The sequence below is a fragment of the Pseudochaenichthys georgianus genome, chromosome 2 (assembly GCF_902827115.2).
Source record: "Pseudochaenichthys georgianus chromosome 2, fPseGeo1.2, whole genome shotgun sequence".
In the NCBI taxonomy this organism is placed as follows: domain Eukaryota; kingdom Metazoa; phylum Chordata; class Actinopteri; order Perciformes; family Channichthyidae; genus Pseudochaenichthys; species Pseudochaenichthys georgianus.
The window spans coordinates 11,822,978-11,836,981 of NC_047504.1; the positions used below are offsets into that span (position 1 = coordinate 11,822,978).

A 14,004-nucleotide genomic window follows, 5' to 3' on the forward strand; every position below is an offset into this window, starting at 1 on the left:
CCAATTTACAAAGTATAAACATTGGATACTTTCATTGTCAAATGTCCTATAAATCCTTGACATTATCGTATGTGTCTCTTTATGTCTTCCTACACATATAAAATATAATAAAAGTTTGTATTGTATGTTGATAGCTGTGGTTATTGGACTGTCCAAACGGGGGCGCCCTGCTGGAGGCCACGCGCTGCAGGAGGGAGGCGCGCGCGTCATCCGGTCAGGCTCGTGAGATGTTATAAATAGAGGCCAGTGTCTTTCACCGGCTCAGAGCAGCGGAGAAACCGGAGGAGGCGCAACATAAAGGACACGCTTCTGCAGCTTTTCTACGCCTCCTGATTGGACTTTTATTTTAATTTTGTTCCGGTTGAAATCAATGAAGGAGAGACGGTCCTGCCAGAAACTATCTCTGCTATCCGGCATGGAGCCCAGTCAGAGTGTGAAGTGTAAGATCGTGGTGGTGGGAGACAGCCAGTGCGGGAAGACCGCCCTGCTTCACGTGTTCGCCAAGGACTGCTTCCCCGAGGTGAGAACAAAACGCTCATTAGCCCGCTATCTATCATTATGGGATGTATAACCTGTGCGGTAGGAGAGGGGTGTGTGTGTGCTGCAGCGATGCTGAAGGGCATGCATTGAGTGTTACCTATAGCTGGTTGATGCCTATGTGCGGAAGCTGTAATATGTATTAGTGCTGCTATTATTTTTACAGAAACATCCTTTATTTGTAACACACACAATTACAACAGCAAAAGATACAGCGCTAAAAAACTAGAGGCAAGCAAATGTTGATTACAATGAATGTCTTTCCTGAAGGACACACTTACAATAAAAGAGGTAATTATTATGATGCTAGTTATTGCATGTTGTATTCCCGCGGGCCAGGTGGAAGCCTACTCCCCCGTCTATTAGCCTCCGTGTTGATCGTGTCCCCCTCTCAGTGTATGATGTAAACACGTCTTTTATTCCCGTTTCCGGCAGACCTACGTCCCCACGGTGTTTGAAAACTACACGGCCAGTTTTGAAATCGACACGCAGAGGATTGAGCTCAGTTTGTGGGACACCTCAGGTAATTATGAGCCTCCGTCACCTCTCTCTTGTGTCATGTCGAATCTGCGGTGGTGAAATGTCCCAACATGTCCGTGCGTGCAGGTCACTAACCCTCTGAGGACAACATGCATCTCTTGCTGGTTAGAGACGATCAGAGTCAGCCATATGTGTCCGTCTGTAACACTGGTGTCCTTACAAGTCCAACTCATAGGATATCAAGAGGCGAGGCTTACACTTCTGAATAATGAAAAGAATCCGTGACCCACTTTAATAAAAAGCTGGGTTAATCCGTCAGTCTGAGTTTCAGCTCCACGCGCTTCCCCTCGGTCACCTTTTACCTACATACACACGGATAGTTCAGTGTCACGCGGCATCAAAGAGCTGCGTCTGATTTATGAATGTTTCCCAGCAGAGAAAAGCTAAAGCGGGAAAGGACAGATAATGAAAGGCCGGATTGAGCGCATTCACACATCTGGAGAACACATTTTGACATTCCTCCCACTGCGGCTTGTTGGGAAAGTTTTGTTGTGCAACACGTGCACTGGCAATCCGAGTGTTTATCGCTTGTTGGTTGGACTTTGTGTTCAGGGTCCTGACCAGCTGCTGCGTCCCCCGTGCGCGTGTGTTTTATGTGTAAACAAACCCACTTTCCCATCCATCAATGCCTTAGCGGGGAATAGCACAGCAGTCAGGCGTGAGTGAGGCGTATGTTGTGTGAGTGTGTGTGTGTGTGTGTGTGTGTGTGTGTGTGTGATGGGCGGGGACAAATGGACACACAGCTGTTGCGGGTTTCTAGCTTAGAATTCCTGAGCCGTGTTTGAATAACTTTGTAAGCCTTTAAAAAACCTGCAAAACTAAAGAATCAATGAACAGGTTTTGAGCAGAAAAGAGTTGGTTGTTTAGTACACTTCACTTCAGAGCCAGTAACACCACAAGCCAGTCTACATGGAGGTCGGATTTCAAATTCCTACGCCCCCCACAGTATGTGCGCGCTGTGGAAATAGAAAGGCGGAGAAATGAAAGTCGGCCAGAGTGAGAATTTAGTTTTATGGCACCGTGTTGGCCGACCGCCTGGAGACATTTTTCTTCTTCTCTCTGCTTCGTAAAACAGCAAGGGGGGGGGGGGGCGCCGTTCCTATTAGATCAGTGGGGCTGAGATCGAGCCAACCCCTTCAATCCAAACCCCCACCCAACACACACACACACACACACACACTGATTGATACAGCCTTCAGCCTGACTGGTCCTTTTGTAGAGACACCCATCGGCCATGGCCAATCCAATCGATCCCCTATCTCAGTGTGTGTGTTCGACCCCAGCATGCACCGGGACAAAGCCCAGGATAAACACTCCAACCCCCTCCCTCACACACACACACACACACACACACACACACACCTTCACACACCGTGGTGGTCTTTGTTCTGCAGTGATGAGCGGCCTAATGAGACGGCGGGCGTGTGTATCTTTTGGAAGGGAGGGCGATGGCAGTAATTCGGGTCATTAAGGTAAATGCCTACCGGGTGCATTGCCTTCCATTCGTGCCACCCTGCTTGTCTGTGCTCGCTCCCCTGCCTTTGATTCTTCGCTCGGCAGCAGCAGCAGAGGAAGTGCTCCCTGTCTGCTGCCTGCACATCTAAGCACTCTGTGAAGGTGTGTGTGTGGGAGTCAAACAGGAGGATAGGGAGACGGGGAAGGTAAACAGAAACAACGCCTGCAGCTATGAGCCTGGGGCCTCTTCACATTCAAGAGGAAACGAGAAAACAATCCACCTGTAAGAAGGTGATCTCACACAGGGCTGTCACTTTCTCAAAGCCAATCTTCAAATTATTTGTCCAGTCCAAACATATGCGATTCGCAGTCGTGTACAACAAAGAAAAGCATCAAAAAAAGTATTGTTTTTTACGATTTATTGGCTTTGAAACTTGCATTATGTTTTATTTTTGGGCTGCACGACGTGGATGTGGAGCAATATTAGCGTTGATGTATCGTCTTGTTTCTGAAAACGTGATGGAACACCAGCTTCGGCTTCCCCTCAACACACACTGTATCACATAGTGTGTGAGGTGTTGGCTCCGGCCTCCCGAGGCAACGCGCCAAAGCTAGGGCGGATAAAGACCTCTCCAAAGAGACCGCGCGTGGACCCTATGGATCTCATTTGATAATATGGAAACCTCGAGGGAAAGTTCTTGTTGTTTTTGATTTGTATCTGAACAGCTGCCGACTCACACATTAAAAGATGGCCCACTTTGGAAAACAGGAAGAAACATAGTTTGAAAGGAAGATAGCGGAGCTCGGAGTATGCTTCCCCTCTCCAACACGAGACCCTTTCCATGCACTCGGTGAGCTCCTCTCGCCGTGCCCCCTCCATTCTTGTGTCGGCGGCCATTGTTGCATCGGATCAAATGTCTGGGTTCAGAGAATTGGAGCCGCATGTCTGGCATTCCTCAGACTAAAGGTTCCTACTTCCTCCGCCACAAAGACCCCCATTGTACCCAGCAGGCCCAGATCCTCCGCAGAGGGAAAGAGAAGTGGCGTGGTTCACGAAGGCCTACCTCGGTTTCAAGGGGAAATTGAATCACGCTGGAATTTGCCGACCGGCGAGAGAGCCCTGAGCGTACGGAGGTGACGCAGAGAAAGGACGGGAGATGAATGCACTTCCTGTGCGCCAGTGCTGGGAAGGACTCTCTGTCTGATGTTACACCTGACGTTAGAATGTCCGCTTCCGACACCGAACACCGTGAACTCTGTGTGGTACCGTTCGCTGTGGGAATGTTAAGCTTCATAAAGGCCGGCCCAGACTGAAAGACCTTTAAGATCAGATGTGGAACACGTGATCGACTAACTTCAAACTACATCCAACCTCCTTTCTCCGAGTTTATGTTGTGATTATTACAACTACGTAAACTCTAAGAATTGAGCACCAGTTGTTAGAGTTTACCTCGTGTAATTCGTGCCCTGCTTAAAGGCTGTAATGTGGAGTCGTGCTTAAGTCACACGTTGTTGTTAATGTGGCCTTAAAGTGTAAACAACAACACCTCCAAGGCGTGAAACAGGATCTGAGCGACGAATGCTTGTCCTAAAGTTACGTTTCACAAAACCGTCTGGATCTTAATGAGGTCGAAAAAAACATTCACACTCGAGCCAACATGTTGTCTATTAAGTCACTACTTATACATTTTAGCATCATACCCCATCGTCGTGTCGCTCGTAACGTCTTGTGTAACGTCGTCAAACATCTGATTGAGTTTTGTAACCATAGTTACATATTGAGTCTTACAGGAACACACGTATCTCCATCGTTGCATCGTAGCGCGTTCACATTGTACGAGACATCACAAGCGTTGTTTAAATCAGATACCGCTTCCCCTTCTCCATGGCAGCCTTTGCAGCAGCGAAGATCTCGGTAACCACAGCAACCTCAGCTGATGTTGGTTCAGGTTATTCAGTTTAAATTGCTTTCTGTCGTCCTCGCTCTGTTTGTGTTAAATGTGTCTGGCTTTTGCGAGGCTACATATTTCAGCTCAATGGCTGTACGTGCCTGTCACTGTTTGTACTTTCCACAGGTGTCCCTGAAGGCTTAACGCCTGTCCACACACACACACACACACACACACACACACACACACACACACACACACACACACACACACACACACACACACACACACACACACACACACACACACACACACACACACTCACTCCCCCCTTGCTTCTGCTCAGCTATGTTAGCTATGCAGTAAATCAGCACGCCTGCAGACCTGTTGCCATACCTCCAGACAGTTGGCCGCAGCTGGCTTCACTCAGGACCGTTATATATCATTTTCCACGTCTTTTAAGTGAAGCTAAAAAAAATATATAGGCTTTTGTCGATAGACGCGGTTATTATCCATGCAGAAAGTCAGCTTCTTTACCATTGAGATATGTTGTTTTTGAATATCTTTGGGGTCTGGATTGACAAAGTAAAGGAACTTGGCTTTGGAGGTTTTTCACTGTTTTCAGACTTGTATACTATAGGTCCTAATTAGGCAAATAATCTGCATTTTACTCGATAGTGTAACGGTGGTTAGTCCTAGTCTTTCCTGTAAACCATTTTCTGAGATGGGCTTCTACGGAAAAGGGGGATTTCTAAGACATCATGAAATATGTACGGCCTGTATTCCAGACCAGGCTGCTCTCAGGAAATATCCGATTCCTTGGTATGTCAGTGGAACATCTGGGAGTGGGAATATTGAGTCACATGACATGAATAGAGCGGAGCTTATATCCCACCTCGTTTGATGTGGGGCTTTTCCAACCCAGCTGTCGTGGAAACCAGCACGTCAACAAAAACAGGAAGGAAGAATATTTTTACATTTAGTGGAAGAGTAAGTAAAACTATTTATATAGCACCCTTCTTTACAGAGTCTCTGCATACTAGTCGTGGAAGGTTATTTGGTTTCCCATCAGTGGGTATCGTCTCCGTGTTGTGTATCCTCGTGTCAGTTTGCTTTTATTTGCCGTGAGCAACGGGGAACACAGTTGAGAGACGGCGTGTGTGTTTAAAGACCGCAAGGGAGGTCAGGGTGTGCGTCTTCCGTCCAGATTTAGAGATCCTTCGGGAGGGAACCATGACGACAGCTAATTAGATGACGGTCACCAGGTCTTTGTGTGTGTGTGTGGGGGTGGGTGTGTGTGTGTGTGTGTGTGTGTGTTTCCTGTTCGCAGCGATGCACTCTGAGGATTTGCCGCTACTTTAATCTCCAGGTAGAATTCACAGGAATGCTTTGAACCGGGACCACACGCACTCCGAGCCTCAGACCCCGGTGTGTGTGCGTCTCCCCTCGCTGGGTCGGTAAAAACAATCAATGCTTTGTGAAATGTCTACGGGCCGCACGGCCTCAGACGCGGGCTCCTACTCTCCCAGTGATCGGTTCCAGGCCGTGGAAAGAACCCTTCAAACAATGCAACGTGTTGCTGATTGATGGCGAGACAGCCATGAAAAATGGGGTATAAATTATAGCGGGGGGTGCCACATTCCTGCTCGCCTCGTTCTCCCCGTGCCGTGTCGATGACGGCAGCTCCGACTCGGGCCTTTTTAGGTGTTGTCGCCGAACGCCCCGCTTTATGGATCGTCAGGGAGCCGGTGGGAAAGCAGAAGGCCTGGTCCCATCTGAGGCGTCCACATAATGTGTGGGTCCATTTTGAAAGACGGGAATTAGCTACGTCCTGTCCCAACATTTGGGAAAGTGATGGTGTGGAATTTAGGCTTTGAGCCAATTGAGACAATGACCTCTTTAAAACATAACATGTCCCATCAGTACAGCTCCCCTGCTCTGAATGCCCCCCCCCCCGTAAAATCAAGAGCAGCCTGCGAGCAAGTTAGCTAGAATACAAAATGAAACTGGAAGCTTGCCAACAGAATTGTGTTTTAGTGAAATATGGTTTGTTAGAAAGATACGCCACTCTGTGAAGCTTGGGTATTGACAATCTTAGGGAGGATGGCATCGTGTTGCCGGTTGTAACTATATAAATATATAATGTATATATAAAATAATGTGTTATATTACATTATTGCCTCTGAATTGTATTATTATCGGATAGGATAATAACTTAGTCATTAACTACGTCTGAAAGCAGAAGTCTCTTCAGCGCGCATGTCACAAAACGAGATGCATTGTGGGACATGTAGTTTATGGGCAACCTGCTTCTGTAAAGTGGCATGTAACCGTATAATAACCGTATTATATTCTTTGCAAGCTCTTGCGGGACCGCATAAAATGAAGTCGCGGGCCGGATTTGGCCCCCGGGCCTTGGGTTTGACACCCCTGTTTTAGAGCATCAAGTCTTCATTAAGGTATAAGGGCGGAAAAACTTATTTTGTATTTTAAGAACAAGTAGAGATGCCGAGATTAAAGTCAACTCGCTAATGCTAGTAATTTGACAAGATATTCTCACAAAGAAATCTCCCACTTCTCCGCCTTCTCCCCGGCTCCAACACGCCTGTGCATGAAACAAAGGCATCGTGTCTAATAATACTCTTATACCTCTTTGTTGCCCTCGCTGGGTGTGCAGCTTTCTCAGCATTGTTTATTCGTCCCTGTTGGATCGTGACCTTGTGAACAGACCGGTTCCTCCTCTTCCTCCCAGAAAGCCTTGGCTCCGTCACTGGGAACGTATTATTGTGAACTCGGATATGGTTCAGATTTCTGTTTGCCGCAACAGTTATTGTGCACACATCAGCCGGTGTCACGCTTTGTTGTGCGAGGGCCCGGAAGGAAGGAAGCGAAAAAGATTGAATAAACGGTGTCGTGTCGCACCCAGACTGTTTAGATTGGGAGCACCAGGGCCCTGTGTGCGTGTGCGTGTGTGTGTGTGTGTGTGCGTCTGCCTTCTCTCCAGTGCAGTGTTTAGAGAAGGACCTCCCAGCGGGACCTTCATTTACCAAAAACAGAATTCTCCAGATTCTTGGCAGCTGCTCGTGTGTGTGGTCAGCGCTCTGCTCGTCATGTGATCTTGACTCGCCTTGACATGACGCCACCCTCCCCTCCTCTCCCCCTCCCTTCCTCCCAGGAGACGTGTGCCTGCCAGAGAGACATGGGCGTCCCCCCCCTTGCACACACATGGTTTCAATTTAAAGCATGGGAGTAATTTCCCCGCTCCGAAGTTCTCCAGAAAAGGATTTCTTCACCAAGTGCTCTCGCCGTAGTCAGCACATTTTTCCGACTGAAGCTGCAGTATTTGTTTTTCCTCGCCCGGTTGCTATGGATTACGGCTGAGCTGCAATCATAGCATAAGAGAATAACTGTCAGGAATGCTTTAGAGGCTCAAACCAGGATTTGCTTCGTGCGTTCTAGAGATACGTGCGGTTTTCTGTCGCTTCGAAGCAGGTATTTCCCTTTTAGCGAAGAGCTGTAGGCCTCGCGAGGGAAACAGTTCCCATGCCGTCAAAGTCCAGAATAGGAAACCTCGTGCTGATGTGAAAGCTGTCTGGTGATTGGTCCTGGTTGTCTGTATATCTACTGTCTGTTTCTAAGTCCTTGCCCAACGTCCTGTTTCCTGTGTCCTCAGGATCTCCATACTACGACAATGTGAGGCCTCTCTCCTACCCAGACTCCGACGCCGTCCTCATCTGTTTCGACATCAGCCGCCCTGAAACTCTCGATAGCGTCATGAAAAAGGTTTGTAGCTCGATCCCGACACAATCACTCAATGAAACCTTTGATACGCTCAGCCTTTAAACTCCACACATTCCTCCTTTCCTTTCCTTTGATCCGCTGACCAACGTCTGGTCTACAGTCGAGAGGTTTCCTGGAGCCTCCGTCACGTCAGATCTTGTGATGTGAGGTTCTAAAGCTGTGGGTTAAGTCCTGTCTGAGGCCGGGTCCTCACATGACGACTGAGACGTGTGTGTACTGCACATACTGTAAAGCAGGACGTGCAGCCTCAGTCGGAGGACACTTCAAAGGCTTTGATGGGTGTCAAATAAAGATTGCATGAACGTAAAGCCATTTTTAAGGCAGTAAAACCCACCTGATTTAGGGCTGGAACTTAAAATATATCATTTAGTCTTTAAAATGTCAGAAGTCGGTGAAAAATAAGTCTGAACTAAAACCATAATCCTGTTAGGGTTATTTTGTGGTGCTTTATTTTGACGGATATTGCAACTTGTTATTAAATACCCATTTTTGCCTAAAGGGGATATAAAAGATTATATAAATAAGTGATCAACGCTCTGAACATGTCGGCGTTCAGTGCGTATCTGGACAAGATAACATCGAAAGAATCAAGGAACCGAGCTGAGAAAAGCTTTGCATGAAAAAGTAAAATAGTTGGACGATTGTTCTTCTCTTATTTCGAAAGGAACTTCGTGGTTTTCTGTTGTTTTTAAAGTTAACTCAACTGTGTCCAGATCGCAGGTCATGTTTCAGACGGCGAGCGTTCAGATTAGAATTAGCCTCGTCCTCATTTCATCTTCACGCTTTTCCTCAAGTGGCGTTGGTGCAACCGTACACAACAGCTTCCCCCTTGCATGTCGATAAACTTGATCCCCTGACCAGCCAGGCCTCAGGCACATTAGCCTCAGACGAAAGCCCCTGGAGACGCGCCATCGATCACGGGGCATTTATTATCGTCAGGGAGGAAACACGGGGATTATTTGTAGTTGGCTTCCAGAGCCGAAAGCGTGAGGGGCTCCAGGAAGTGGCAGCGTTAACCTTTGTACTTAAAAGACGGATGATGGGGGGGTTCAGCTCATGTGACAGTGTGGCAGGTCAACATGCATCATTTGCCCCCTAATTGCAGTTAAATAAACATGAGGTTTCCCTCGGAGGTCTGTTGAGGAAATGGAGCTACACATATAGATGTTCTGCTCATATAATACTGTCTGAATGTTGCCTGACACGAGCTTTCGTCTCTCCACAGTGGAAAGGGGAGATCCAGGAGTTTTGTCCCAACACTAAGATGCTTTTAGTGGGCTGCAAATCCGACCTACGCACAGATCTGAGCACGCTGGTGGAGCTCTCCAACCACAGACAGACCCCCGTCTCCTACGACCAGGTATGCAGATTAATTAAAATCACACATTTCAGACCTCAGACGTGCAATTAGTGAAAGCTGTTTCCTGGCTGCAATCGTTAGTGAATAAGTGCTCATTGTACGACAAGCCTCAACTGATCCCTCAGAGGGGAAAGCCTGTCGCCATTGTTGACCCGAACCAGAGAGGGCAAAAGTACTCCTTTACTCAAGTAGAAGTACAGATACTCGTGTTTAAAAATACTCTGGTGAAAGTAGAAGTACTGACTAAACTAGAAAGTACAGGTATTTGTGTTCAACATGTAAGAAGTAGAAAGTTCAGGTATTTGAGTTCAACATGTAAGAAGTAGAAAGTACAGGTATTTGAGTTCAATATGTGAGAAGTAGAAAGTACAGGTATTTGGGTTCAACATGTAAGAAGTAGAAAGTACAGGTATTTGAGTTCAACATGAGAGAAGTAGAAAGTACAGGTATTTGAGTTCAACATGTAAGAAGTAGAAAGTACAGGTATTTGAGTTCAACATGTAAGAAGTAGAAAGTACAGGTATTTGAGTTCAACATGTAAGAAGTAGAAAGTACAGGTATTTGAGTTCAACATGTGAGAAGTAGAAAGTACAGGTATTTGAGTTCAACATGTGAGAAGTAGAAAGTACAGGTATTTGGGTTCAACATGTGAGAAGTAGAAAGTACAGGTATTTGGGTTCAACATGTAAGAAGTAGAAAGTACAGGTATTTGAGTTCAACATGTGAGAAGTAGAAAGTACAGGTATTTGAGTTCAACATGTGAGAAGTAGAAAGTACAGGTATTTGTGTTCAACATGTGAGAAGTAGAAAGTACAGGTATTTGAGTTCAACATGTGAGAAGTAGAAAGTACAGGTATTTGAGTTCAACATGTGAGAAGTAGAAAGTACAGGTATTTGGGTTCAACATGTGAGAAGTAGAAAGTACAGGTATTTGAGTTCAACATGAGAGAAGTAGAAAGTACAGGTATTTGTGTTCAACATGTAAGAAGTAGAAAGTACAGGTATTTGAGTTCAACATGTAAGAAGTAGAAAGTACAGGTATTTGTGTTCAACATGTGAGAAGTAGAAAGTACAGGTATTTGAGTTCAACATGTGAGAAGTAGAAAGTACAGGTATTTGGGTTCAACATGTAAGAAGTAGAAAGTACAGGTATTTGAGTTCAACATGTGAGAAGTAGAAAGTACAGGTATTTGGGTTCAACATGTAAGAAGTAGAAAGTACAGGTATTTGAGTTCAACATGAGAGAAGTAGAAAGTACAGGTATTTGGGTTCAACATGTAAGAAGTAGAAAGTACAGGTATTTGAGTTCAACATGTGAGAAGTAGAAAGTACAGGTATTTGAGTTCAACATGAGAGAAGTAGAAAGTACAGGTATTTGAGTTCAACATGTAAGAAGTAGAAAGTACAGGTATTTGAGTTCAACATGAGAGAAGTAGAAAGTACAGGTATTTGAGTTCAACATGTAAGAAGTAGAAAGTACAGGTATTTGAGTTCAACATGTAAGAAGTAGAAAGTACAGGTATTTGAGTTCAACATGTAAGAAGTAGAAAGTACAGGTATTTGGGTTCAAAGTGTAAGAAGTAGAAAGTAAAAAGTCTTCAGAAAAATAAGTAGTGGAGTAAAGTACTGATATCAGAAAAATATACTTAAGTACAGTAACAAAGTATGTGTACTCCACTACTTCCCAAGCCATTTCTTTTTCCTCCCGTGACCACATGTGTCCTCTTCCTCCTCAGGGGAACAGCATGGCCAAGCAGATTTCGGCGCCCTACATCGAGTGCTCGGCGCAGCAGTCTGAGAACAGCGTCAGAGACATTTTCCACGTGGCCACCCTGGCTTGCATTAACAAGAACAACAAAAACGTGAAGCGCAGTAAGGCCCCCCGCGGCAACAAGAGGATCTCACACATGCCCGGCAGACCCGACCTGGCAGCGGTGGCTTCAGATCTCCGCAAGGACAAAGCCAAAAGCTGCTCGATCATGTGACTGATCGGACCGAGGGGGATCAGACTGATGAGGACAGAGCTCAGTGCAAGCAGGAAGCGAGGGGCCGCCGCTCTCTCCCGCATGCGAAAGACCCCTTATTCGTCTGGAACAGGGGGTTTCATAAGCTTCAAATCGTGTACATGTTACTGGAATACTCAAAGCGTAGTCGCGTCCCAAGCTCCACCAGAAGAGGAAGCTTCCTGTCAGCGAGATACCTGCGAGGGGAAGCGCCCTCCTCGGATAGCGGACGTGTCCGGGGTGTTTCCACACGAGCAGGAAATGAGCAGGACGGGTGATGTCATTAGGAAACGCTCGTCATGTCGAGGAAGGGGTTTTTAAAACATCTTTTGAGCGAGAGCCAAAAGGGTTCGCTTCCCAGGATAGGAGCTGCCGGATCAAAGACTCGTTGCTCGGAGGGTTTACACGCCAACTCGTCACTGTAGTGTGGAAGTGACTCACCCCCTCATTGTGCAGAGGACACGACAAGAGGAGTGACCTCGTCCTGCACACTCGGACGCCGCTTGCCCCCCCTGTCTCTGATGTGTTGTCGGTATAATGTGAAGTCATCGGTGTGTAACCGCATCATTGTTTTGTTTTAGCTCCATCCTGATTCGTGAGTCTGTAGCAGCCGTTCTGTGCCCGTTTCTTTCACTTTATTCCACGGATATACACGTAGCGACTCCCTGGAGATAGGTTCTCCACACGGACGGCTTTACTAACTCCTCCGCGTCAGACCGAGCCGCAAAAAGCTAACTTTAGCCACGCCTCCACAACAAAACATAACTCGCATAACATATTTTAACAACCTTAATGGGCTAAAAAGCGCCACACACGTGAAGTGAAAAATTGAGTAATTGTGTAAAATGACTGTTTCATTCATTCTCCCAACGCACTTTAGGGAGGGAGTGGAAATGTAAGCAACCATTCAAACTTGTTTGTTAGGAGCTGATGACACCCGAGCTCTCTGCTTTGCATTTCCCGAAGTGTTCAGACTCTTATAAAGACTCGCCTGAAACAATAAATAGATAATAATTAATACGACTAATTGAGAAAATAATCATCGAATGGAAGAGTTGTCGTAAATATGGACAGCTTTCATGTGTAAAGACTTGCGATCGGAAAGCACCACATGTACCACGTTGATTTGTCTGGTTGCCTACATCGGTATGAACTGATTTAAATGAATAAAAGGAGGCCGAAATAACATCGTTAACTTATTTTTTGCGAAGTTGAGGAACGTATTGACATGAGGTCATATAAGTGTTTCATTTGAAAACTAACAACAGGCTATTAAGAAACAGTGTTGTGTACATTAGTGTTATTTCCTCTCAGCAGTGCCGTTAAGAAGCTGTTTAAATATTAAAGGTCTTGATGCACTTTTAATGTAACCTCCCAATTATCTTGTCACACTTTTACAGCTCAGTGGCCCGAATCTAATCGTGATGTCCTAATCTGTCGTCTTCTCCCCGTGTACATTATCATGTTTCCTTGAATGTTGATGTCACCTTCAAATGTCTTTGCCAATGTTGTTGCTGCAATATTTATTGAATTATATATTTTCCCTTTAGAATAAATGCAAATGGAATTGAAGAGGAGTGTGTTTTCTGTTCATTGAGAGGGAAACATGATCGACAGGTTTTCAAAGTCGATGGGTATTTTTGTTAGAAACCTGAAATAACGTGCACGAAACCAGCGTGGGAGATTTTAGCGACATTGAATAAGTTTTTAAATAACCCACTTATGAATTAAAGGTGGGGTAGGTAAGTTTGAGAAACCGGCTCGAGATAGCTAGAATTTGAAAATACACAACCGGAGAAAATCTGCCACTTCCTCACAGAGCCCCGCCTCCAACACACACGAACGCGCACATGACCAATGAGGGCACGAGATAAGATTGTGCCCCGATGGAAGGCTGACAGGCAGGTAGGCCGTCCAGTTACTTTAGCCGGCCCGGCTAAACGGATTGGTTGTACTTTTCACAGCACCACGGCTTCCACAGATGACATTTTTTTTTATGGATTTTTTGTCAAAGCACTTCAGATATTCATTGCTATCGGGACGTTAAGAGCATTCCATGGAATATAACAAAAAGTGTATCTCGAGCCGGTTTCTGAAACTTACCTACCCCACCTTTAAGCTTGTCCTAAAAAAGTTATTTTATCATCATCGTGCCATTATTAGATACTAGAGATTGCATTTACGCTTCAATAATCATATAAGTGGTATATTTTTTATGAACATTACAATACTTCTAGGCAAGGCCGGATTAACCATATGGGCAAACTGGGCAAGTGCCCAGGGGCCCTTGAGCAAAGGGGGCCCTCAGTGACGAGATGAAAAAAAAAAAAAAAATCTAAATGTTTCCATTATAATTTTTTTTCGGGCACACACATTGTTTTAAATGACATAAATAACACAGCTTTTCTATAGGGTCAAA

The 14,004-nt window shown here is 45.6% G+C and overlaps 1 protein-coding gene across 1 annotated transcript; it reads left to right on the forward strand.

Moving 5' to 3' along the window:
- The first annotated feature begins 243 nt into the window (after positions 1–243).
- Positions 244–13,157, forward strand: rnd3a (Rho family GTPase 3a). The gene is made up of 5 exons (XM_034101925.2): positions 244–520; positions 973–1,060; positions 8,095–8,204; positions 9,448–9,582; positions 11,319–13,157. The coding sequence occupies exons 1-5, from the start codon at positions 371–373 to the stop codon at positions 11,565–11,567; spliced, it is 732 nt and encodes a 243-aa protein (XP_033957816.1). The 5' UTR covers positions 244–370; the 3' UTR covers positions 11,568–13,157.
- The last annotated feature ends 847 nt before the right edge of the window (positions 13,158–14,004 follow it).